This window comes from Halichoerus grypus, chromosome 9 (genome assembly GCF_964656455.1).
Source record: "Halichoerus grypus chromosome 9, mHalGry1.hap1.1, whole genome shotgun sequence".
In the NCBI taxonomy this organism is placed as follows: Eukaryota; Metazoa; Chordata; class Mammalia; order Carnivora; family Phocidae; genus Halichoerus; species Halichoerus grypus.
Window position 1 is genome coordinate 53,818,860 of NC_135720.1, and position 25,981 is coordinate 53,844,840.

The window sequence follows — 25,981 nt, forward strand, 5'->3', positions numbered from 1 at the left end:
ATTTCTTTTATTTTCTTACTCTGTTCTGGTGTAACTTTCCATTTGAGACTGTTTTCCAGTTTTTACACACATCAGGTGTCTTATTACTCCACCCTTTTGGTTGTTTCCTGCCTTTAGTCCTTTTTTTCTTCTAATAGAGAAAATGCATGGACAGAAAGTAAAAACATAACATTTAGTGTGAAGTGATTGAAACAGATAGCCAAAATTGTGTGGTCTTCTTTCTCTTTTATTTATAGAATGTTCTTTTTCTAATTACCAATTAAGCAATTTTTAGTGAAATTAGTAAAATTTAGTAAAACCTGAACTCTCAAATTTAGGAATAGAATGAACTTTACTCCCCATGCTTAAGCATGTAGTAGTATGGATAATTTTAAAAGCCAAAATATTAAATACATCATTTTAAAAGAGAGATGAATTGTGATAAGATGGTCTTAATTATTCCCCTAAAAATGATTTTTTAGCTTCCTCCACAAAGGAATTCTTGGTTGTAATACAGTGCTTAGTGTTTTTATGATAATGTTATAAAAATTAGCCTTATTGTCACTTATTGGTATATAACTCATTCTCTGCTTTTGATAATGTCACCTGTCCTTAATACCTCTTTGAGAATGTGAGCAGATTTAGTAAAAATAAGTTAGTTGAGTGAGTTTGAAATTTGACCAGTTGTTAAGTTTGAAATTTGACAAAAGCTTGGGTTAAATGTGAGATGGCTTAAGAAGTTATAATTATTGGCTAAAATGAAAATAGAGCTTTTTCATACCTAAGTTCAGTAGTATTTTTATCACAAGCTATGATTTTCATATATAACTCTTCTAAGAAAATACTTTTATATCAAGTTAAATCTTTGATTATTATTATGTATTTATTAAGGCACCTCAGATTACAGTTAATGTTTGAGTTTCTTAGAGAAATTGTCAACCTTGGTAATATATGCCACACATAACCTATAGCTTAGGATGGTCAGCCAGAGTCTTACTGCTGCTTTAATGATTGACTTGTCTTCCCATCTTTCCCTAACTTTCCCTGACATGGGTTTTAGCATCCCAAATTACTGCTGACCTAAGAGGGTCTTGGCAGTTGCAAGCCTGAACTTAGTCCCAAATAATGTTCCTTTAACTTAGTATTTGAAAAAGATCAGAGACCCAAATTGGTTTCTTTGTGTGACTATCATATTTTTCATTCAGTCCCCTTTCCTTCCATCTCAGAGAATGCCAGCATCCAGAAATGATGCCCCGTAGGGCGGTCATTTAATCTGTTGATAATTTCACAGTGTAAAAAAATTTGCTTAATCACGTATCTATTCCAATAGTGAAAACTACCTTCTGATTTTTTTTTCTGTTCTTCTCATAAATGATTTTCATATAACATGCCAGAACACACAACACCTGTCTGTTAAGAACAGAATTACTAGGCTTTGATTCTTAGTAGTGGTTCCTTCTTTTGGGTAAATATGACAGTTGCTTTTGGTTTAATTACTCATACTTTTAAAATAACTACTTACTAATAATTTCAAGTAGGTAACAAATAGGATGAATACTTAGGAATATTAGAAGGAAAAACCAGTGAGGAAAAATGCAAGACTAAGCTCCTCTTCTTTATGTCTGCCCTGGGCCTGGCAAATTTTGTTTGACATTTCATTTCCTGGTATCATAGTCTTTGATGAGGTGTATATCTTAGTTGTTGGGTCATACTTTTGTTTTGTTTTGTTTTTAATTTTCAAGGTTTTATTGGGGGTTATATAATCTTTGTTATCCATGCATATTGTTTATAGTAGTAAGTACTAAGGAGATAATATACATTCAGAAAAACCTATATAGGTATATTGATATGTGTATTGATTATATAGATATTACATATAGATACAGATATTTATGTATACATATTTGAAACTCCTTAAATCCTTAGGCAAGTTACTTCTTTTACAGGATTGATTGTGATAAATTGAAATGTTAATTCTCAGTTAAGAAATATGATCAAGTATAAATATTCAGTTGTATGTATTATCTTACTTTGATGCTTTGGAGGCATTTTATAGAATATATCTTGTCTTAAACAGGATGTATCTTTCACAGGTCTGCTTCTAAAAAGGCTAAAAATTTAAAGGAAATTAAGTGCTTGTTCAGCAAGCCACTGTTTGAGTGTATTATTTGCAGGGAGCAGGTAGGAGGGAAAGGTCTCTATACTGGAATGATATATCTGATCATGAGCTCAACAGAATTGAGTCTACATTTAGAAACCATATTTGATAAACCATAGATATACCTTGGCTGTGATCTTTTCATGAAAGTCACCTGTTGGGATGCCTGAGTGGCTCAGTTGGTTAAGCATCTCTCTTGCTCAGGTCGTGATCCCAGGGTCCTGGGATTGAGTCCCTTATCGGGAGCCCGCTTCTCCCTCTCTCTCTACCCCTCCCCTGCTTGTTCTCTCTCTCTTTCAAAGAAACAAAATCGTTTTAAAAAGTCACCTATCTACATTCATATGTTGTGACACAATTTTGTACGCAACATAAATTAAAATTGTACTAGTTGTGAAATGATATGAATTAATAAGCTGAGGATTTCACATGATTATTGAGTTCACTAATAAGTGATTTGTATATTAGATAATGGCTAAGTTAATGTGCATAAAACTTTGAGAAGTCAAACTAATATATGTTACTTATTATTGAACTTAATTTAACCATGTTTTACACTATATTAAACTTGTCTTTAAAACATCGTTGTTAATGGAAATCCCATTTGTAGTGTAGACAATTAACATATTAATTAAGAAATAGCATGCTTTCAAAACTGAAGACTCAGAAATCTAGTGTAATAAGATTCTTAACATTTTATTTGTCTAGATTTTTCAAAGCATATATAAGAGGAACTTTTCATGTGTATAAAAGGAAAGAATTTCTCCTGCTAGTTTAAAATTTGAGAGAAATATATTTCAGTAGGTCCATCTGTCCTTTTACTCTTCCTTTCCCTTTTCTTTTCCTCCTTCCCTTTTCTTTTTCTTCATCTTTCTGTCCCACCTTTCCTCCTTCACAGAGTCCTTCCTTTTCTCTGCCTCACTAAACTGAGAAGTGTTTTTACTATGTAGTAAAGCATTTCCTATTTTAATTAAAGTTTTGAAGTTTATTTTTAAAAGCAGAGCTTTGCTGTAGGAAAAATAACTCTATTAGCTTACATTGAAAATCCTTTTCATCATGATGAGGGTAATTATCTCTTACTTCTAAGAAGTAAGCCATAGCTAATTTCTGACTCTGTGTCCATGTTTAAAGTAACTTAGAATCAGCTTGGGCTAGTTCTGACGTCTGCTTATGTAATGCAGCATCCATACTCTTCACTAGGTGTTCATTTTAGCTACGGATGCTTCATATAAAACAGGGTAGAGTAGCTTTCAAAAGGATGTACACATCAAAGTGTAACTTGAACTCAGTTTTTACATTGCTTGAGGAATCCTTAATGGAGTAGAAGTAACAAATTTGCTTTTCCCCCTAACATATTATCATTGTAAAGTTTAAAAATTTTTTGACTTCCATGACTTCCTAAGTCATATCATATACAAATGAATAGTTTTGTTATTTTGGAGTGTTTTAACAATGCCCATATTAAATATTATTGAAATCCATATTCTGTGTAATAAGGAAAGTTTCCTTTAATTATAATTATAATTTGGGGGAATAATGATGCTGCTTTTGGAAGACTAAATAAAACTACTTAAATAAAGCACTGTATTTTTAAGTTGGAATACCGTGCTCTCACTCATTTTGTAGTTTGGCTAATACCTTTCATGAGGCCCACCAAGTTTATCATTTTTTAAGACCTGGTTCCTAAGAGGGCTTCAAAGTAAGTACAGTGATTGTAGCTGTTAGCCACAGTGTATTCTCTTTTGCTAGTGAATTCTTTGAAGCAGAATGCCTCTTGCCTACCCTCACCACAGTCTCCTTTCCATTTCTCAGTTAGATAAACTCACCTAAATTACACAAGAATTCATATTTGATGTATATGATCCTCTTAGAACCCTGTTTAAAAATCACCACTTCAATGTACTACATAAATGTTTGTGCTGTTTTAAAACTCCCATTTATGAAAAAGAAACCTGTAGTTTGACTTGCTGAATTGGGGGTATTGGATTATTTACTATCTTGAAATAAAATACTCTTGGAATACATCAGCCTACTTTGGATTCTATAGACAGTTCTCTACACATTTTATATTCCCAGAATTTCACATTTTTTTGGGAGATGGGGGCTTGTATGCAGGGGAGGTGGGGGAGGAAGAGGGAAAGAATCCCAAGCTGACTCCCCACTGAGCACAGAGTCCTATTTCATGACCCTGAGATTATGACCCAAGCCGAAACCAAGAGTCCCATGCTCAACCGACTGAGCCACCCATGTGCCCCACCATTCTAGATTCTAAGTCAAGAATTTGCAAGAGGAAGAGTTCCCTCTAGTTACTGCAGAGTCCCTCCTCCCCATTCAGGTCATAGCAGTGTGGATGGCAATCAGGGGTTCCAAGCTAGTAAGGAAGGACGAAGGAAGATGAGCAGTTCCTTTGCTACCCTGACTGGTAGAGAGGTTTCTGAAAAAGCTCAGAAACAGTAGACATATGAGTCTACAATCTGGGTAGCAGTTTATCAATAAGGACATTTTTTATGATCCAGGCTCTGTGTTTGGTAAGATAGACAACTTCTATTTTATATAACCCCTTATTATTAAATTCTGTATCTATTTCAGTAAACCTTACCCCCTTTTAACTAGCATTTTTAAATTTCAGAACCTTTTGGCTTTATTTTAAGTATCAGAGCATAAATTTTAAATGAGTTTTGGTGAACATTTAAGGCAAAGTTTTTTAAATTTCCGTGGACAACTTTAAAATTGACATTATGCTCTACAGCTTTTAGAGAAAAGCTTTCTTTTTTAAAGAAAACCTGTAATTTTTTTTGAATTAATGAGGGTGGGAATATTTCTCTGATCCTTATTGTTTGGGGGCTCTTGACCTCCTTTAAAATTTTTTTTTTAATTTTGAGAGGAAATATAATTATCATTTTTTAAAAAATCATGAAATAAACATATGGTATGATGAATACTTATAAATACTTATAAATCAAACTATGATGAATCTGGGCTTCACCCGAGAAGGATTCCTCTCACAATCCATATGAGGCCTTTTACATTATTTTCTTTCTCATAACAGCTTTATTGAGGTATAAGTTTGATATCATCTTTCCCCTTTTAAAGTATACTATTCATTTATTTTTTTCCCTTTTATTTTTAGAATATTCAGAGAGTTGGTGCAACCATCACTACTATATAATTCTAGAACATTTTTATCATCCCAAAAAGAAACCCTGTACCACTTAGCATCACTCCTCATTCTCCCTTTCCTCCAGCTCATGGCAACCACTAAACTACTTTCTGTCTCTGTTTGCCTGTTCTGAACATTTTGTGTAAACGGAATCTTATAATATATGGCTTTTTGTGTCTGGCTTCTTTTACATGCATTATATTTCCATGGTTCATCAGTGTTGTCGAATGCTTCAGTACATTCCTTTTTATGGCCAACTAATAACTCCATTGCCTGAAAAAATTATATTTTGTTTATCCATTCACCAATTGATGGACATTTGGATTGTTTCTACCTTTTGGCTTTATGAATAACTGCTGCTATGAACGTTAATGTACAAGTTTTTGTGTGGACATATATTTTCATTTCTCTTGGGTAGATACTTAGGAGTAGAATTGCTGGGTTATATGGTAATTCTGTGTTTAATCTTTTGAGGAACTGCCGGACTGTTTTCCAAAGCATCTGAACCATTTTACGTTCTCACCAACAACGTTCAGTGGTTCCCATTTGTGTGTGTCCACATCCTTGCCAACACCAGTTATTTTCTATCATTTTAAGTATAACTGCCTTAACGGGGTATGAAGGGCTATATATTTTTGGTTTTGATTTGCACTTCCCTAATTACTAATGATGTTAAACATCTTTTCATGTGCTTACTGGTTATTTGTATGTCATCTTAGGAGAAATATCTTCAAATTCTTTGCTCATTTTTTAATTTGGTTGTCTTTTTGCTATTGATTCCAAGAGTTTCTTTCTTTATTCTGGTTATGAATCCTTTATCAGAGACATGATTTGCAGATATTTTCTCCCATACTGTGGTTTTCTTTTCATTTTCTTGATGATATCTTTGAAGTATGGAGATTTTTCATGTTGATCAAGTCTAGCTTACTTTTCCTTTGGTCATTTGTGCTGTTGGGTTGTCATATCTAAGAAACTATTGCATAATTCAAGGCCATAAAGATTTCCTCCTGTGTTTTCTTCTAAGAGTTTTATAGCTTTACTACATTGCTTTTTTTCATTTATTCGTCAGAGTAGTCAAGTGCTATGTTTTTTGAATTTGTTAATTACCAGATTACTTCAGCAGGGAGATCTGTGAAATATTTGTCACTTGTTTTCATTTGCTACTTCTAAAAAAAAAAATCAGAATTTATGAAATCTGCTTTTTTTTAAGTAAACTCTGTACCCATCGTGGGGCTTGAATTCATGACCCCAAGATCAAGAGTCATACGCTGTACTGACTGAGCCAGCCAGGTGCTCCTACGAAAACTACTTTTGATGATACTTCAGTGAGACGAATTTTTAAAATTATTTGTGTCCGAAACATAGTTATCCACGTTCCCACATTTTATTATAAACTTTATTTAGCAGTCACTGTAAAACCCACAGACCATGCTAAGAGGGCTAAGTATCTTTGTAGAGCTTCACTAGCTTCTGGCCCAGTGTTAGAAGCACTTTTCTAATGGATGAGACACTTGACTGAGCATCAGGAGAACAGAATTTCAGTTCTGTGGTCAGTACAGCCTCTTTTACTCAGATGTTTTTTCTTGCTCCTTTGATTTCTTTCTTTACACAAATTAAGAGTGCTGCCTAATTATTTTATGTAAGTATACCATAGTCTGTATACAAAAGTGCCCTTTTATTCTTCAGTAGAAAACAGTTTATTAATTGCATCACTCTTGTATGCACCTTTTTAGTGTGGCTTTAGATAAAATTAGCAAAGATATTTTAAAGCTCTTATAGATCATGAAATTTAAACTATGATTCCCTTGGTATGTTTTGAAATCTTTTGGAAGAAACCTTAGAAGAAGTAAGATAATTATTACTAAAAACATTAATCCTAGCACTTTCATGAAGGAAGCTTCTCATTTGGCCACTCTACTGATAATTTCATATAAAAAATTTAAAAGCCATAACTTGTTTTATAAATCAACTCTTAGGGGTGCCTGGGTGGCTCAGTTGTTAAGCGTCTGCCTTCTGCTCAGGTCATGATCCCAGGGTCCTGGGATCGGGCCCCGCATCAGGCTCCTTGCTTGGCGGGAAGCCTGCTTCTCCCTCTCCCGCTCCCTCTGCTTGTGTTCCCTCTCTTGCTGTGTCTCTCTCTGTCAAATAAATAAAATCTTTAAAAATAAATAAATCAACTCTTATGTAGCATTAAATTGATCTCAATCTTGAGTAAGAGGGAAATAGTGGTTCCCTGTAACATACTTTATTCAGTGAATGGATATGAGGAAGACACAAACTGTTGCTTATATTTGAAGAAAATTTGCCTTAACCATTTATGTGACAAAATATACTTGGCATCGTCTAGACAGAATTATAATAAAGACAACAATTTAAATAACACAAAACACAAACTTCAAACCAGATGTATGGATATAGTTCTGATGAGTGCTTTCATTTAATCATAGTCTCAATTAAGATACTACTGCTTTGAGGAGTAAGTGTCCCTGACTGTAATAATGACAGCTTTTCAAATGTTAATTATTATTTTTTAGTGTTGTTGGGAATATTAAAAGTGGACTTCAGACTCTGGTATCATAACTATAGAAAGTGCTTATTTTCAAGTCTACATCCCTACATAGAGGATAAAAGTAGTCTGATTAAGACTACAGAATTCCCCCCCCCCCCCCCCCCCGCCACTTCCCACCACCAAAAGGACTGTTTACTGTAAAGGTCTAAAAGCATTCATTTGAAAATGGTCTGTTCTTTTTACTTAATGAGGTATTATAATTGTGTATATTCTTAAGCTAATTTTAATATGAGGCTTCTTTTGTAAAGCTTGTGATACAAAATTTGACATGCATGAATATATCTTAGGCCAAATATGCATGTGACAGTTTGAAGCACATATCATGTGTCATTGTTGGTAATATCTGGCAGCATATCCTGTGTAAACCCCTGTTTTCTTTTTCTTTCTGCCACATATTTATTCTAATTAACAAGACTTCAAAGGGAACTGATGCTTGAATACCAATTATTTTTCATTTTCTCTCTTACTGAATCTGTGAGGACTAATGTTACCTTTCTTTGGTTCCACAGTTACCAGTGGTTTAAAAGGGAGGAATGAAAATCAATTCTTGTTAAGCACCTGTTGCAGGAGGTGTTTTATGTATCTCATCTTATTTAATTATCACGGCAATCATTCAAAGATACATATTATTGCCATTTTTCAAATTCAGAAACAGACTCGCAAAGGTTGATGTAATTTGCCCAAGGTATACAGTCAGTCATGTTGTGAGTTGGTACTCCACCAAGGCTTTGTTATTTTCACTACCTTTGGAATTCCAAGCTCTAGATGCTAAGCTCTTAGCCCACTTTTATCCCCCCATTCACTCATTTCTCACAGGTATCATTATACGGCAGCTGCTCTCTGAATCCTTTAGTGAGGAGGGGACATGTGAAAGAAAGGATTGGTACTGCACTCTGCCTGAAATGGCTTTATCTCTTTCTCTATTTAAAAAAATATGTATTTCAAATTGGAAGCTTCAGAACCTTTTATATTCCCTCCTTTGTTTTCATCCTCTTTTGAAACTCCCTACTGTTTTCATACCTTACATTCTCCCACATTTAGCATATTTTCCTTTGTACATACTGGTATGTATCTTCCACTCTTAGAAGATGGAAATCACAGAACCGGTTATAGCGTTTTTGTTTTTATTTTTGTTTTTGCTCTAGCTGCCCAAAAAGTACGGTTAAATTTTGTGCTCAGGCTTTTAAATTTTCTCTCATAGCACTTTGTACATATTTCTGTTATCATTTAACACTGTATTACAATTATTTATGTGTACTTTATTCATTTTGTTCCTACCAACAGCAATGCCCTAGTAAGTACTCAGTAAATGTCATTAGTCAGAGGTCCTGTACATGGGTACTGCTATTGGGATAATTTTATTCAAACTGCATATGTGTTAATAGTTTTTCTTGTCACTATACACATGCTTTTGTTATAAGCACTCTCAATTTTTTTTAAACATAGGCAGGAAATAAATACAGTATTCTTCATTGTAATTTATCTATCTTTATATCTTTGTAATGCTTGTCACTACTGTTAATGGAGTATCAGTGACTATGTGATTCTGTGAAGTATTATATTGTGGATTTGGTTTTTTGTTGTTGTTTTACCTCAGGATCTGTAAGAAAAGTTATATTGGTCTTCATCATTGTTACCAATGAAACTTTCACTACTTATCATGTAAAGCTTTTCAAATTATTAAATTTAGTTCATATTTTAAAATTGTGTGTCAAATGAAGGTACACTGATTTTGTTGGTGAGCTTGTTGATATTGGAGGTAGCTTTTGTGCATGGATGACATACTTAGAGTTATTTGCATTATGTTAGAGTTGTAAATTGTAAAATCTAGTTTTTATAATGTCTTTCAGTTTAATTTATGCTGGTTATAAATACAGTAATTTTTATATACAAATGAGAGCAATCTGTTTTACTTCTTACTATTTGTCTAATTTATCCTTCTTCAGATTCAGTTCTTCTATAAGACATAGAACTACTTATATAGCTAATGAAACAAATCAAATTACATTCTTTATTAATCAACACAGACTTTGCTAATTTGTTATAGTTCAGTATAGCTGACTTTTAAAAAATACCTACAAATCTAACACATGAAACCCTCTGCTATACTTATAGAACTCTTATAAATCAAATAAATTATACTTATAAATGTAGTGAATCATTAATCATCCTATTTCAGAGAACTTACAAAGTATACACACAAAGTAACTGATGACATAGAAACTTGTTACACCTGGGAAAATGCAACATATATAAAGTATAAATAAAATACTTGTTTAAGAATACCCATCTAAGGCTCCCTGGAGCAAATGATCAGTTTACAGTGATTGAGGTCAGTGGTTGGAGATCCTGAACCTGGATACTACTTCTAGGATGATTCTGTCTAAGCACTTTTTTTTTTTAAGATTTATTTATTTATTTTAGAGAGAGAGCATGAGTGGCGGAAGGGGCAGAGGGAGAGGGAAAGAGAATCTCGAGCAGATGCCCCACTGAACGAGGAGCCCAACACAGGGCTTAGTCTCAGGACTCCGAGATCACGACCTGAGCCAAAATCAAGAGTCAGACACTTAACCGACTGAGCCATGCAGGTGCCCTTGATTCTTCCAACTTGTATAACAACCAGGTGTCTTGTCATCAGGTTCTGCCTGCTGTTTCAGTGGGAGACCCCCAACCCCATATTCCTCCCCACCTTCCTGCCTTTTAATTAAGGCCATTTTTAAGGTTCACAACCCAGTGAATCATCATGCACCTACTGAGCATCTTTTAGGTTGTATCCTTGCTGAATTTTTGTTTTTCTCTTTCATAACTTTAATCTCACTTTGTTTCAGTGAATAGAATCTCCTTTTACTGTCTGATGGGATTCTTCCTCCTCTTTATGGTCATTGACTCCATGGTCTCACTCCATGGTCAGTGAGCCAGATATGTACCCTTCTAGCTGTGAATTGTCATTTTTGACAAAACCGACATTTCTAATTCGTATTATATGTTAATATAATATATATGACCAAAACAGTAAAATTATTGGTAATGCTATGTAGTGACAGAATGGCTGTGAGATTAGTGTATCTTATAATCGTGCATGTTTTGTATTATGACTCAATACAAAATACGTATTTGTGTTCAGTAAATTTCTATTGAGTGTGTCAAGTCCCATTTAATGAGAACATTAACAGCACTTATTGAGCATTTACTATGTGCTAGGCATTGTTCTAAATGCTTTACATCATTTTAACATGTATAATCTTCACATGCAGTTTTAAGAAATAATACAGAAAGATATTTATACCCTTCACCCAGTTTCCTCCATTCTTGACATCTTGTATAATTATATATAGTATGATATCATAACCAGGAAATTGACATTGATACAACCCACAGACCTTTTTCATATTTCATTAATTTTGTTCCAACACAAACATTCCTTGGGCTACCCTTTTTTTTTAAAAGATTTTATTTATTTATTTAAGACAGCGCACGCACGCGCGCATATGGGCGAGGGGTGGGGCGTGGCAGAGGAGCAGAAGCAGACTCCCCACTGAGCAGGGAGCCCGATGTGGGGCTCGATCCCAGGACCCTGGGATCATGACCCGAGCCGACGGCAGATGCTTAACGACTGAGCCACCCAGGTGCCCCTGGGCTACCCTTTTATAGCTGCAGCCACCTACTTCACTTCTTCCTCTCCCTAACCTCTGACAATCACCAATTTGTTCTCATTTCTAAAATTTTATCATTTTACTAATGTTACATAAATGGAATCATACAGTATGTATGCTTGACATTGGCTCTTTCCATGCAGCATAACTCCCTCAAGTTCCATACAAGTTATTCCATATATTAATAGGGTATTACTATTATTATTATTATTTTTATTATTATTGCTGAGTAGAATTCCATGGTATAGATACACCATAGGTAGTTTAACCATTCACCTACTGAAGGATATTGGATTGTTTCCAGTTTGGGGGTATTACAAGTAAAGCTGCTATGAACATTTATGTATGAGCTTTTTGAGAACATAAGTTTGCATTTTTCTGGGAATACTCAAGTGTACAATTGCTGAGTCATATGGTAGATACATGTTTAGTTTTGTAAGAAACTACCATACTCTTTTCCAGAGGGGCCTTTACCATTTTACATTTTCACCAGCCATGTAGGAGTGATCTAGTGTCTCCACAAGCTCACCAGCATTTTATTTTAGACATTCTTGTAGGTGTGTAGTAATGCATTGGGGTATTGCAATTTGCATTTCCTTAATGGCTAATGATGTGTCAAACATCTTTTCATGTGCTTTTTTGGCCATCTATATATCCTCTTTGTGAAATGTCTGTCTTTTGCCCATTTTCTAATTGAATTCTTTGCTTTTTTTTACTGTTGCATTTTAGAGTTTTTTTTTTTTTTTTTTAAAGATTTTATTTATTTATTTGACAGAGAGAGACAGTGAGAGAGGGAACACAAGCAGGCAGAGTGGGAGAGGGAGAAGCAGGCTCACTGCTGAACAGAGAGTCCGATGCGGGGCTCGATCCCAGGACCCTGGGATCATGACCTGAGCCGAAGGCAGACGCTTAACGACTGAGCCACCCAGGCGCCCCGCATTTTAGAGTTCTTTATGTGTTCTAGATAAAAGAACTTTATTGGAAATGTGGTTACAGATATTCTCTCCCCGTCTGTGGCTTGTCTTTTCATCTTCTTCATAGGATCTTTTACAGAACAAAAGGGTTTTTTTTATTATTTTCATGAGGTCCAGTGTATCAATATTTCCTTTAAGCTGAATTTCATGATTTAGCATCTAGACAAGTGAACTTAAGAGAAAATAAGATTTGAATAAACTTAAGTCTGCTAAATTGGGATAAAAGTAAAACTGTTGACATGTTTTAGAATGTGTATTTAGGTAATGATATGTACCACGATTGTGCTATGTTTATATTTTATTACTTCAAAAACTCTACAATGTAGATATTATCTCCATTTATGCCCGTGCATGTATGTGTACATACATATAATTATTCCTGAGGCTCAGGAAAGTCAGGTAACTGTGCCAATGGATCTATAATAAATGACAGAACCTGGACTTAAAGCCAGTTCTTTCTGGCTCCAAAGCCTGTACTCTTCAACAACTGCCTTGCGTTTTTGTTGCAGTATGTACTTTATGTAACTCATAAGAATCAACCTTGGTCTTAATGATATATCCATTGTGCCTGTTACTCTTAACATCCATACATTATCTTATCTTTCAGCCTAACATAATAAGTCAGCATTTCTTGTTTTATCAGTTTTAATGTTAACCTGTTGGGTTAACCTGTTTGGCTGTGTTGGAAATAAACCTTTTCTCTGTCTCTTGTTTCTTAGATACAAGATTAGTAATATGATTAGCCTGCAGTTTACACTATAGTTGTAACACACATCCTCTCTAAGAATTTGAGTGTAACTCTTGAACTGTCACTTTAAGAAAATATATAAGATTCACTAAACTTCTACATATTTATCATTTTTATAAATTTGATTCCTTTGCTTCTCTTCAGTATATCTCCAAGGCAAATCAACCACATAACGTTTCCATATAGGAAAAGTTATTGTTTCATTGGTGGGGGTACATGAGTAGAGGAGGGAGGAGGGGCAGCCAGCCAGTAGCACCCCAATTTTATATTCTATTTGGTGTATTTAAGAAATGAGTAACATATTTGTTAAAGTAATAAGGGCAGTTTCAAAGATGACTTTTTGAAGTCATATTATTTCTTATGAGAGCAATACTGCTTCTTGGAAGTCATTGAAAATAGTTTGCATGTTTACAAGTAAATGGCTAGATTAAGTAAATATTGTATTATATTACTGTTAGAGCAGCTTTCTTGTCTGTCAGGCTAAGATTCAGATTACATGGATATTGTTAGCATTGTCCAGTTCATGTATACTAAATCAAAGTTTGCAGAATTCATGTTTGTGGAGTTTTTTCTATCTTTAAAATTCTTGCTATATTGAAGATGAAGATTGCTTTTAAATACTTCTAGCATAATTTAATCTTCTCTGCTGAACTTCAGCTTAGGTTTAATGAGATCTGCCAAGAAATTTGCATGAATCTACCCTCCATTCCCATTGCCCTTCCGAACCTCCGTACGGTACTTGAAGGCATGATCTATATGTGAAGGGCTTTTGTTTTAAGGCGCAGTAACTCCCAAAATTGAGTAGTTTTCATAATCTTTGGTGTAACTTACTCAGACACTTAACTGCTCTTTTCTAGAATACTAAATTTTAAAGAATAAGAATATAAAGGTCTGATAAATATTAAATAGAAGATGCTTATTACATTTTTGATTGAGGTATTTTGGGTAATTGTTCTTTTACAGTAAGGTTTTTGTTACATGAGAAACAGCACTTTAATGAGAGTTTTCTTGGTTACTATTCTACAGAACTTACTTAGAATATGTTAATAGTACATGGCCTTTTCTCCTTCACCCAAGCAAATAACATCGTTACAAAGGTTGTTGAAGTTATACCTTTATTATCACTACTCAGATTTGGGAGAGTAGATAAAAGAGAGCTACAGGGAAATTATAGGCCATTTTTCTAGGAATGGGAGTGGAGGACACTTTCTCTTTTTTAATATCTAGCTAAGCCCACTTGGGGCCTTTTTAGCCTATTGTTTTCAGGTTGTTTTAATATGTATTATTATAGCCTTCACCTCACAATTTTGTCACTAAGTAGGGGGTGAATGAGTCTGAAAAGTTTTTTGACTTTGTTGAAAATCTTAGTGTTTTCAGATCAGACTATGGATGATACATTTTAACTTTATTTTTTTTTAATTGGAGGTATAGTCCTGACCCTCCTTTTCCTCTGACCCAGCCCCAGTTGTCATCACATAGGCTTGCATTATTCAGACAGCCTCTCACCCGTCTTCCTGATGTTACCTCTTAACCAAGTCATCGTACACAGTGCTGCTTTCCATTAGCCTTCAGAAAAAGCCTCTTTCATCACGTCACTTCCTTTGCTAAAAAGTCTTAAAAGCCTCTTCATTGCCTGGAAGATAGAAAGCCCTAAGTGGGTGGTGGCTATTTTAAATTATTACTATAGTCCTCTGTTCATTTATTTCTTCTCTGAACTCCCCTAACCCTTATTATCTTCACATAGTTAATCCTTGATTGTGCATCACATCGTTCTCAGTTTCATCTTGTGTAAAATGTATGAACTTCCTAAATTGAAGGTTATCAGTCATACTTTTTAAAAAAAATCCATAAAGAATTCAATTAGTGAAATGAATTGCTTTATATTTAATGCGTATTAAGTCAAGATTTTATCAAGTATCAAGGCTTTTTTACATACTTACCACAGATACTTAGCTATTACTGGAATACAATTTTTAACATTTATTTATGTATCCACTGAATACACAGCATAAAGCTGGGAAAGGTAGGGGTGCCTGGGTGGCTCAGTTGGTTAAGCGTCCAACTCTTGATCTCGGTTCAGGTCTTGATCTCAGGGTCGTGAGTTTGAGCCTGGCGTTAGGCTCCACTGTGGGTGTGGAGCCTAGTTAAAAAGGAAAAAAAAAAAAAAGCTGGGAAAGGTAGCTCACTGTCTTGTATCATGTCTGTTTTTCTTACATTTTAGTTTATGTCCATACTTAAAAACGTTATTTTTTATACCAAATCTATAATAGTTACATTGAAGAAATTGAGCTACACTCTGTGATTAAAAAACAAGCAAACTTGTCTTTAATGGTTAGGTATTTGAAATCATTTTCTCATAAAGCACTATATGAAAATGTATAAAAAATATGTAAAAATTTTTTTAAATGCTGTATGTAAATACTATATGTAAATATGAGTATATGAGTATATTTACTTATAAAATATAAGGCATTGTTCTCTTCTTGTATGTTTTTATGATTTTTCATCCCTGGAAACTTAAAAGATGAAAACTTAACATCTTAAAATAAAATAACAGTTGGAGGCAGGGTGTTTATTATCCTTAACATTAGCGCATTCATTCTCTCTCTCTGTATGTCTCTGTCTTTCTGTGTGTTTGGCATAGTTCTTCACTCTTTTCCACAACAAACTTAAGAGATACAGAATGTCCCAATTTTCCAAAGAAACTGGATGCGGAATCATAGAGTGCATAAATGATAGTACTATTCATACACTGGCTGATTCCAGGGCCTCTGCACTGTGTGTCCTGAGGCTTTCCTCATTGCTGTCATGCTCCTGTAAATGAAGCTGAATTTTAAAAGTGGGCAATACATTGAAAGTATTAGCAGTAAATTTTGACATAGTGCTAATAACAGTTGTCAGGGGAAATGCTATATCTGGTATTTTGAAAATTTTTTTGGATTCTGATTTTTCTTTTTAATTTTTTAAATTGAAGTATAGTTGATATACACCATTAACATTAATTTCAGGTGCACAACATAATGATTTGACAACTCTATACATTATGCTGTGCTCACCACAAATGTAGTTACATTTGTCCCCACACAACACTATTACAGTACTATTGACTGTATTCCCTATGCTGTACCTTTTATCCTTGTGACTTATTAATTCCATAACTGGAAGCCTGTATCTCCCAGTCCCCTTCACCCACTTTTCCATTCCCCCACTTTCCTCCCCTCTAACAACCATCAGTTTGTTGTCTATGAGAAAAAATTCTTAAAAATTTTCAAATGTATAGAAAAATTAAAATAATAAAACAACTAAGACTGTATACCGTTCACCTAGATTCACCAGTAGTTAATATTATCCCACATTTGTGCTCATGCGCGCTTGTTCTCTCTCAACCATTTGAAGGTATGTTTCAGACAGCATGCTCCTCATCCCTAAATATGTACGCATGAATTTCTTAAAGGATATTGTCCTTATAACCATTAAGAATTTGATGTTAATTCGGTAATATTATCTAATGTTCATTCTGCATTTCCTTAGTTATTCTGAAAATGTCTTTTATAGCTGATTTTTCCCTCCAACCCAGTATTCAGTCGAGATTTATTTTTGTATTTAGTTGTTATATCTCACCAATCCTTTTTAATCTTTTTGTATTGTTTTGTTCTGCCTTTGACTTATTTGAAGAGTTGAAGCCAGTTGTCTTGTGTTTTGTTTTCTCTCCTTTTCTTTTTTGGCCAGTTGTCTTTAGAGTGTCACACATTTTGGATTTGTCTGATTGCTTCCTCATGATTAGATTTACTTGATTTTATGTTAAGCATTTTTGGTAATATTACCACATTTGTGATATTGTATGCTTCTGATTACACTATATCAGAAGGCATCTGATGCCAGCTTTAGATTTCTGATCTATTAATTTGTAATTCACAGCAACAAAGACTTAATTGTTTGAATTCTTTTTTCATTTTTCAAATAGACAACAACCGAACGACCTTTCATTCAGAAGCTTTTTCGTCCTGTGGCTGCAGATGGACAATTGCATACACTAGGCGATCTCCTCAAAGAAGTTTGTCCTTCTGCAATTGCTCCTGAAGGTAATATCGTCAGCAACATGAAAACATTTCTTTCATTTCTCTTTGTTACTGAGGTATAACATAAGCATTCTGCATTTATAAATAACATTTACTGGTTACTTGAGGAAAATATTTTCATTATCTCGTAGGGAACAATCTTTTGAAACAGAAACACTTAATATTTTATTTATTATTTTATAAATTATTGACACTAACAAAATAAGGAATTGACTCTCCTTGGCAAAATAAAATAATACTGCTTTTTAATTACTCTCTTACCACATATCTGGTGTCCTGGGTCTTTCATTTGTGGGTTCAGTTCTGGTCAGTACTATTTTACATTTTGCATCGCGTCTCCTCATTCTAAAGGAATAAGAGATGGTAAAAAAAAAAATTTTCTTCCATTTGGTTAATATTTTAAAGTTCAAAATACTGAATAACGGATAAGTATTTTATTTGAATTTTCTACCACTTCCTAATGTTTCAGCATTGTTCGCTTAGGCATTGACATTTCATATGTGCAATTAAGAACGTATCCTATTTCATAGTCCTCATTTTGTAGCTTAGGTTAAAGTTAATTTCCTGTAGGCAAAGGAAAAATATAAAAATTGCTGGATTCTATTTTCCTAATTGCAATATAAGGAAGACAAAGAAAATGCAAAAACAATAAAAGAAGAAAAATGCTATCGTCCCCTAACTCCTAGAGACCACAGTTGACACACACATGCATTTGGACACTTGACTGTTTGAGAGGGGTGTGTATGTGTTTATAAAATTGTATGTCCTGCTGCATCTTTCACCTAACAACATGAGCATAGGTTTAGTCATTAAGAATTCTTTAAAGCTGGGCGCCTGGGTGGCTCAGTCGGTTGAGCGACTGCCTTCAGCTCAGGTCATGATCCCGGAGTCCTGGGATCGAGCCCCACATCGGGCTCCCGGCTCGGCGGGGAGCCTGCTTCTCCCTCTGACCCTCCCCCCTCTCATGCTGTTTCTCTCTCGCTCGCTCTCTAATAAATAAATAAATAAATAAAATCTTAAAAAAAAAAAAAGAATTCTTTAAAGCTGTTTTTTAAATAGCAGCACTATGGTCCTTCATATCAATGTACCATAATTTGATCATCACCCTGTTACTGAATGACTTGCAATCATAGTTCTGTTGGTTACCAAGCTATTGGGGAAATTTCAGTGGAATGCTACTATATTTGTTAATATGTTGTACAGACTTGTATTTATTATATAGAGAAATTTTTAAACTTGCTACTTTGTCCTTTATAGAAAGAGGTAAGGCATAATAAATAATATTATTATAACAGTATAAGTTCAGTAGATAATGGTATGTTTCTTATTAACATATTCTAAGTTGGGGTAATTGTATTATTACTTACGTAACTAACTATATCACACAGTTCAAGAAGCATGTAGTGTCTAAGGAAATAGTTTGCCTAACAACCACAATTGGAAACAAAGTGGGACTAGGGGAATGTTGATATTTCAGCCTAAATGACCAAACAAAGAATATGGAACTCAAAATAGGTCATTTCGTCTATGACTGTAACTATTTCCCCTTATCAAATTTGCTTTGCCTTTCTTGGCATTCCTGTATCTCGCTCTTCTAAAGTGCACAAATGCTCAATAGGAGGAGTAAAGGGGGGGCATCTAAGATACCATCAGAACCAGTACCAGAAGGGATTGATGAAAAAGATCATTGACTGCTACTCAGAATTGTTGAAATTAAAAAGTTTCATTGGTTTAAGAGGTTATAAATATTATTGTATAAGGTCTTACTGTATCATTTGTCATCACTGTGCTCTACTACACTCCATAGGCAAGGGTTTTGATGGTGTCTTACACATCCTCATATCTCTTGTGCTAGGGTAAAAATGTTTACTCAGTATTTCACGTACTGAATTCTTTCCTTGTGTCATTACCTGAAACACTATTTAGGATCGTTAGATCTGGCACAGTTAACATTAAGTTGATTAGAATACTATTGGAGAATCGTAGTCTATCTTTATTGCTGTGTAATTTTAGTTTTCAGTAAGAATTTCAGTTAAATAATTTTTTGCATTTCAGTTTTTAGTTTTAATAAATTTGTAAGTTGTGCAGCTGTCACCATAATGTAGTTTTAAAACATTTCTATCACTTCAGAAATTCCCTTGTGCTTGTTTGCAGCTCATCTCTGCCCCTACTGCCAGTTGTAGACAACTGCTGGTCTGCTTGCTGTCTCCGTAATGTACCCCTTCTGGGTGTCTTGCATAAATGCAATCGTATGACATTGCAACTGGTTCTTCTCACTTAGTGTAATGTTTTTGGGTTTCATCCATATTGTAGCATGTATCAGTAGTTTGTTCCTTTTTATTACTGAATAGTATTTGGTTGGGTATATATATCATATTTTGTTTATTCATTCACTGACTGATGGGTATTTGGATTGTTTCAGCTTTTCACTTTTATGTATAATGCTGCTATGAACATTTGCGTACAGGTTTTTGTGTGGACATGCGTTTACATTTTTCTTGAGTAGATTCCCGGGAATGGAATTGCTAGGTCGTATGGTAGGTTTGTGTTTAATTTTTCAAGAAACTGCTAAATTTTGGCAAAGTGGCTGCATCACTTTACCGTCCTACCAGCTTTGCATCCTTGGCAACATATTTTTTGTTTTATTATAGCCTTCCTAGTGGTTGTGTAGTGGTATGTCTTGGTTTTATTTTTTATTTCCCTAATGACTAAGGATGTTGATATATTTTCATGTGCTTATTATTATTTGTGGATATATTTGGTGAAATGTCTGTTCAGATGCCCTTCTCATTTTTTCATGGAGTTTTCATCTTACTGAGTTTTGAGAGTTATTTGTAAATTCTGGATACAAGTATTTTTTTCTTTTTAAGTCTTATTTATTTAAGTAATCTCTATACCCAGCATGAAGCTCGAACTCACAACCCTGAGATTAAAATTCACTTACTCTTTCGACTGAGCCAGCCAGGCATCCCAGGATACAAGTCTTTATCAGACATATGATTTGCAATTATTTTCTCCTAGTCTATGACATGTCTTAATTTTCTTTTGAAAAGTAAAAGTATTTCATTTTCATGAGGCCCTATTAAAGTTTTTTATGTATTATCTTCAGTTAAATAATTTAAAAAATTTTATTTATATTGTTCCAAAATCAGAAAGTACATAAAGGAATTTATTGAAAAGTCTCTCACCCTACCTATATCTACCAAACCCTAATTCAGTTTCCCTCTCCAGGGACAACCAGTATTGCCATTTTCTTGTATCTCCTTATAGAGCTCTTTAAGTAAACTTTTATTTTTGAACTAAGGTTACAGAAATTTTCACTGAGAAACTCCCAGTAACTTTTATTGATTCAGGAATAATCTTACCATTCCATTTGATTTTCTCCATGCCATAAGGATTGGTTTTTTGTTTGTTTTCTTTTTAAATCTGCTTAATGTCTCTTTTGCCACATTCTTGAGGATTTGGGAATATAGATTAGTTTTTCCATTTGAAATATAATTAAGGTATTAATCATTTTTATTGCTAACAGAAATGGGACTCATAGACTTCATACCTGTCCCATCTGCAAGCATTGGCTTTCAGTTACTCATTTCTCTGTACTGTATATTTCATTCTTTTTTAGAATGCTTTTATCAACTAAGAGTAATTGAAATTATATGGTAACAGATGGTACCTAGACTTACGGTGATGATCATTTCATAATGTATATAAATGTTGAATCACTGTGTTGTACACCTGAAACTCATGTTACATGTTAACTCTACTTCAGTTTAAAAAAAAAAAAGAGAGAGAGAGCAATTGAAATTTAAGTTTATATTGAAATGGCTACCTTACTGTTCTTTCTTTTTAGAGAGTGAAGCAGGGGGAGAGGCAGAGGGAGAGAGAATCTTAAGCAGGCCCCATACCCAGCATGGAGTCTGACGCAGGACCCAGGAGATCATGACCTGACCTGAAATCAAGAGTCAGACAGTTAACTGACTGAGCCACCCAGATGCCCCTTTACTGTTCTTTTCTTAGATATTTTTTGACAGTCTACTTTGAAAAACTTTATGTCATTTAAAATTTACTTCTTTATAAGATCCTTGCCTGGGGCGCCTCGGTGGCTCAGTCATTAAGCGTCTGCCTTCAGCTCAGTTCATGGTCCTGGGGTCCTGGGATCAAGCCCCGCATCGGGAGCAGGCAGCCTGCTTCTCCTCCCCCCTCTGTCTGCTGCTCCCCCTGCTTTTGTGTGCTCTCTCTCTCTCTCTCAAATAAATAAAATCTTTAAAAAAAAGATCCTTGCCTACTGAGTGAGAACATCACAAAGAAACTCAAATCCTTGGAAGAAGACTGTTCTGTAATGATGTATGCCCCAGACAGCAGCGAAATTAACAAAGACACAGAGTGATGAGGGGAGATTTACTAGAGAACAGGAAGAAATTGGTTGGGTGTTAATTTTGTATTTGACATCTTTAAAGAATCTTTAATTATAAAGCCTTAAAGTTAATTTAGTTCAGTCTCTTGATTTCTTAGATGAGTAGCTAAGGATCTCTTAGCTTCTTAGTTGCAGAACTAGGTTTAGAACTCAAATCTCCATCTTCTGGTTTAGTGGGGGTTTTTTTGCTTTAGCGTGCTTCCATTTGTTTTCATTTTCACTTTTTCAACCTTTTAACTTTTTTGTTTACTTTAAAATAACATTCTGAAATGTTTGCTTTTTCCTAACTCTTTATTCTATGATTTATGTTTGAGTACCTGATCTTGCCTTCATGCTGTTCTCTCCTATAGTATTTACTGGTATGATCTTAGGAACCTGAACTTCTACCGTTGTTTTGTCCATTTTGTTCTTTTGTTTGTTCCTGTATGTAATTCTGGCCACTTTCTTGTTGAACTTATAAAATGGTGGCTATGACACTCAGACATGAAAATGAAAAGCAGTCACGTGCTTTGAGCTGGCGCACTCTGTCAGAATGTACGTTTGTGCTCGTTTGCCATTCCTACACCCAGATCACAACGATACATACAAGATTAGTGTGGCCCTGCACAGTAATGGCACACAAATTTGTGAAGCATTTTATTCTTTTAAAGGCTCTTTAGCTCTCCTAAATGTGTAGCCTGCCCAACCTGCACATCCATCCCTGGAGAACAGACAGTGTGATTTCCCTTACATTTTTTTTGAAGGGGGCCAGTGAGGTAGCCAGTCACAACTGTAATCCACAAATCTGCCTTTTAGGCAATTTCAGATGCTGTAGGTGGATATCTTTGTACAGACTTCTTCCCAGCTGTCACATGCTTACATTGATTAGAGTACACACACATACTATACACATGCTTCATTGAAATGATATAAATAGCACCTATACTTTTGAGGTACTTTTGATAGTACCTTGCATACCAGAGGAGGCCACATTTCTAACACCGGTATCTTATCTTTGGAAAAACTTTTATTTGCCTCTTCCTTTTGTAACCTCATATTGGAAAATAACTGTCATTTCAGGATCTGTGGGGGTATCCAAAACATCAAGTCACTGTTTCAGTAAAGAACTGTTTACTGTCTGGTTCAGTACACCTGTGGTGTTGTCAAATGTGAAGCATTTTGAAACACCTGCGCCCGACTTAAGTTGAAAGCGAAAGACTTTAAGATTGGGTGTGTGTGGATAAGAAGTGGCTGTCATCACATGATAAAAAGAGAAAGTACTTCATAAATGTTATGTGGCACCATTGTCTACTACTCCTTACAACAAGTGATTCATGCATGAAGGAATTTTGCCTTATTTCATCATATGAAAGTAGAATGTACTGATACTTACGAAGATGTGCTTAGGTCATTGTTCTCGTGGGGTAACTAATGATGAGCTGCTTTGTGTGTTCCTTTTTTTGTTTTGTTTTGTAAGTGGCTAGAGGAGTTAGCCAAATTAGAGGTAACAGGAGATAACCAAAGGTGAGCTCAGGTCAATTTGTTTTGTGGTGTCAGCTGTAGTTAAAATGACTCAGAGCTAAGCTTCTGTACCAGACCTGAAGTGAAATACTTCTTGCTTTGTTCATTAAAAACAACTTACAAAAAAGTAATAACAGAAATTTAAAAACATAGCTTTTATTCTTTTACTTTAGAGAATACAGAACACCGATAAGCTTTTGCCCAATCATATTTTATTTCCCAGTTTTCTGATGTAATATATAAGAACCTAGGAAGTTAGGCTTATGAGAATAAAAATGTCCATTTTCACTTTGATAAGTTTATATCAGGGTTCCAGGTGATCAGTCCTCTGTCACAGTTGGGCTGGTTCAACCCTGAACTCATATATGCTATTGTACAGATAGAGTGTATGTGTAGGGCAAGGCTTACATTCCATGGCAAATCGGTGAAGTTCCCGGCATCTCTCTTAGCAACAAGTACAATCCTGTAACCGCTTGGCTTTTTGCATTTCCATCTCTGCTCTGCTTCCTGGGAATTTATTTACTCCTTGAGACCCTTCTAGACTACCATTTAACTTTTGGTTTCCATTTTATGTTGTGGATTTTATTCTTTGTCAGTCATTTCCTTTGCGTCATACTGACTTCTGGCGCTGGAGACAGTAAGAGGTATGAGACATAGTTCCTGCCTTTATGAAACTTTGGTGCAGTTGGAATGGGCAGAAAGATGCCCAGATGTGGTGTGTGCAGGAATGGAGATATGCAAAGAATATTAGGAAGCACCTGGAATTGCTCTTATCTATTCTGGATGAGGTAGTGAAGACTGAGCTGTCTTAAAAGATGAGCAGAAATTAGATGAAAAGGAGAGACCAGGTCAGACATACCGCAGGAGCACCATAGAAGTAGAATCCTTCACCAGCTACCTGGAGCTGGTTGCTAGGGGTAATACCTGGTCAAAAATGCTCGTCTAAAATTTCCCTACTCTGTTTACTGAGGGACTAGCCACATTTTTCTGCTTCTCTCCCATAAATGTGAAGAAAATTTTCAGTGACGTCAGAAATGTGGGAAAAGCACTGAGGAGCTAAGTGATTGACTATTTGCTTGGTTAGTACATTGGAAGATAATGTTAACAACTGGGGTTGGGGTAATTATACTCCATTTAGGTAGTCTAACTTAAAAATTATATTGCTTTAGGGGTGTCTGGGTGGCTCAGTCGGTTAAGGCTCAGTGTCTGCCTTTGGCTCAATCATGATCCCCAGGTCCTGGGATCAGACCCCTAGCTTCTCCCTCTCCCTCTGCCACTCCCCCTGCTCATACTCTCTCTCAAATAAATAAAATCTTTAAAAAGTTATATTGCTTTATTTTTATGAGAAACAGCAAAATAGTTTTTTACAAAAAGTAAAGGAAGATGGTGCATTCACCGTTTTTTCTCCTTTGCTCTGTAACCTAAGACTAGGTTGTTTATAAAGTGAATTAACTGTTTGAGGTTATAACTTTTTTCAGACATAGAGCAGTTAGAGAAAAGAAACATCAAAATCTCATGTTATTCATATGAGGCAGACCCTTTGAGTGTTAGAATTAAAGCTGGTTGATTGATATCTTGTGATTTGAGGCTTGAGCCAGCAGTAGTCACTTCCTTTGGCATGCTGATGTTGACCCCCTCCAAAAGAGGTGGTATTTCAGTTCTCAAATTCATGCCACAGAAACCTAAAACCTACAAACCCCCAAACTTCATCAGAACTAGGGTTTAGGAGTAAGAATAATAGGTTTTACAATTTCAGTACTTCTTTTTTCACTCATTTAGAATTTGTTTTCATTGTAATATCCCTTTTACCTTCACACTGATTTGGAAGATCATTGAGTTGTTTGTTTTTTCTTTCTTTCTTTCTTTTTTTTTTTTAATGGATCCAGGTTTCTTGTTTTGTAAAATACGGTTGATAGTTCCTGCTACCAGCCTCATAGGATGGTTATAGGGCTTAAACAATGAATTTGTTGAAGTGAGATTTCATAATCACATTTTTCCAGGGTTTTATAATTAACATCTTTTTCCTGCAGTTTTTAAAATTTTTTTTCTTTTTCTTTTTTTTTTTTTTTACAAATAACTGTACTCATAAGAAATTGTTACAAAGTAGAGTTAGAAAGAAGCAGTTTTTTCTTGTTTGTTGATAATCCCACTCTGCAAAGACAGGTACTTGATATTTGATGTATGCATAGAAGGTATAAATTTATGATGAACTTGAAATGTAAACTGATATTGTAACTGCTTATATATCAGATTATGGCAAGAGTTCTCTGCCACTGATTTTTACTTTTTTTTTTTTTTTTTAATAAATGATTAGAATATGCCCGAAATCTGGCTCTGGCAAGAAAGAAAGAAGCTAGAGCATCTACTTAATCATTGCAGCCAGCTCAGTTATCATGCACTTGTTAAAATATATTTAATGTAAAAATCTAAAGGTAGCGGGGTCTGAAAGTGTTGCTGTTGGTGAAAGTTTTTCATTGAAGACCCTAAGCAGTAGTTCCCACATTTATTCGAAGTTTCAGCGAATCACAAGTAATCATTGAAGGCCCATTCATAGCTCTGCTGAGATACTGTGAGTCTGGTCTGTGGGACTGAGTCACTGGTCACTGGCCCTTTCAGTCTCATCCTGACATTCCCTGCTCTTCATTGTTCTCTCTCCCTCACTGGATGCAGATTTTATGTGAAAGAGTGATGTAGTGCATTCACAATGGGAGTTCAAGAAGCTCTTTTAAATACAGCGCTCCTGGGCAAAA

The 25,981-nt window shown here is 35.0% G+C and overlaps 1 protein-coding gene across 3 annotated transcripts in view; it reads left to right on the top strand.

Annotated features, from left to right (window-relative positions):
* Positions 1 to 25,981, top strand: part of ATG5 (autophagy related 5) — a 130,923-nt gene that overhangs the window by 94,330 nt on the left and 10,612 nt on the right. For all 3 annotated transcript variants that reach the window (XM_036109661.2, XM_036109667.2, XM_036109664.2), the window contains one exon: positions 17,203 to 17,320. In XM_036109661.2, coding sequence (XP_035965554.1) covers positions 17,203 to 17,320 — 118 coding nt within the window. The remainder of the gene's footprint in view (positions 1 to 17,202; positions 17,321 to 25,981) is intronic.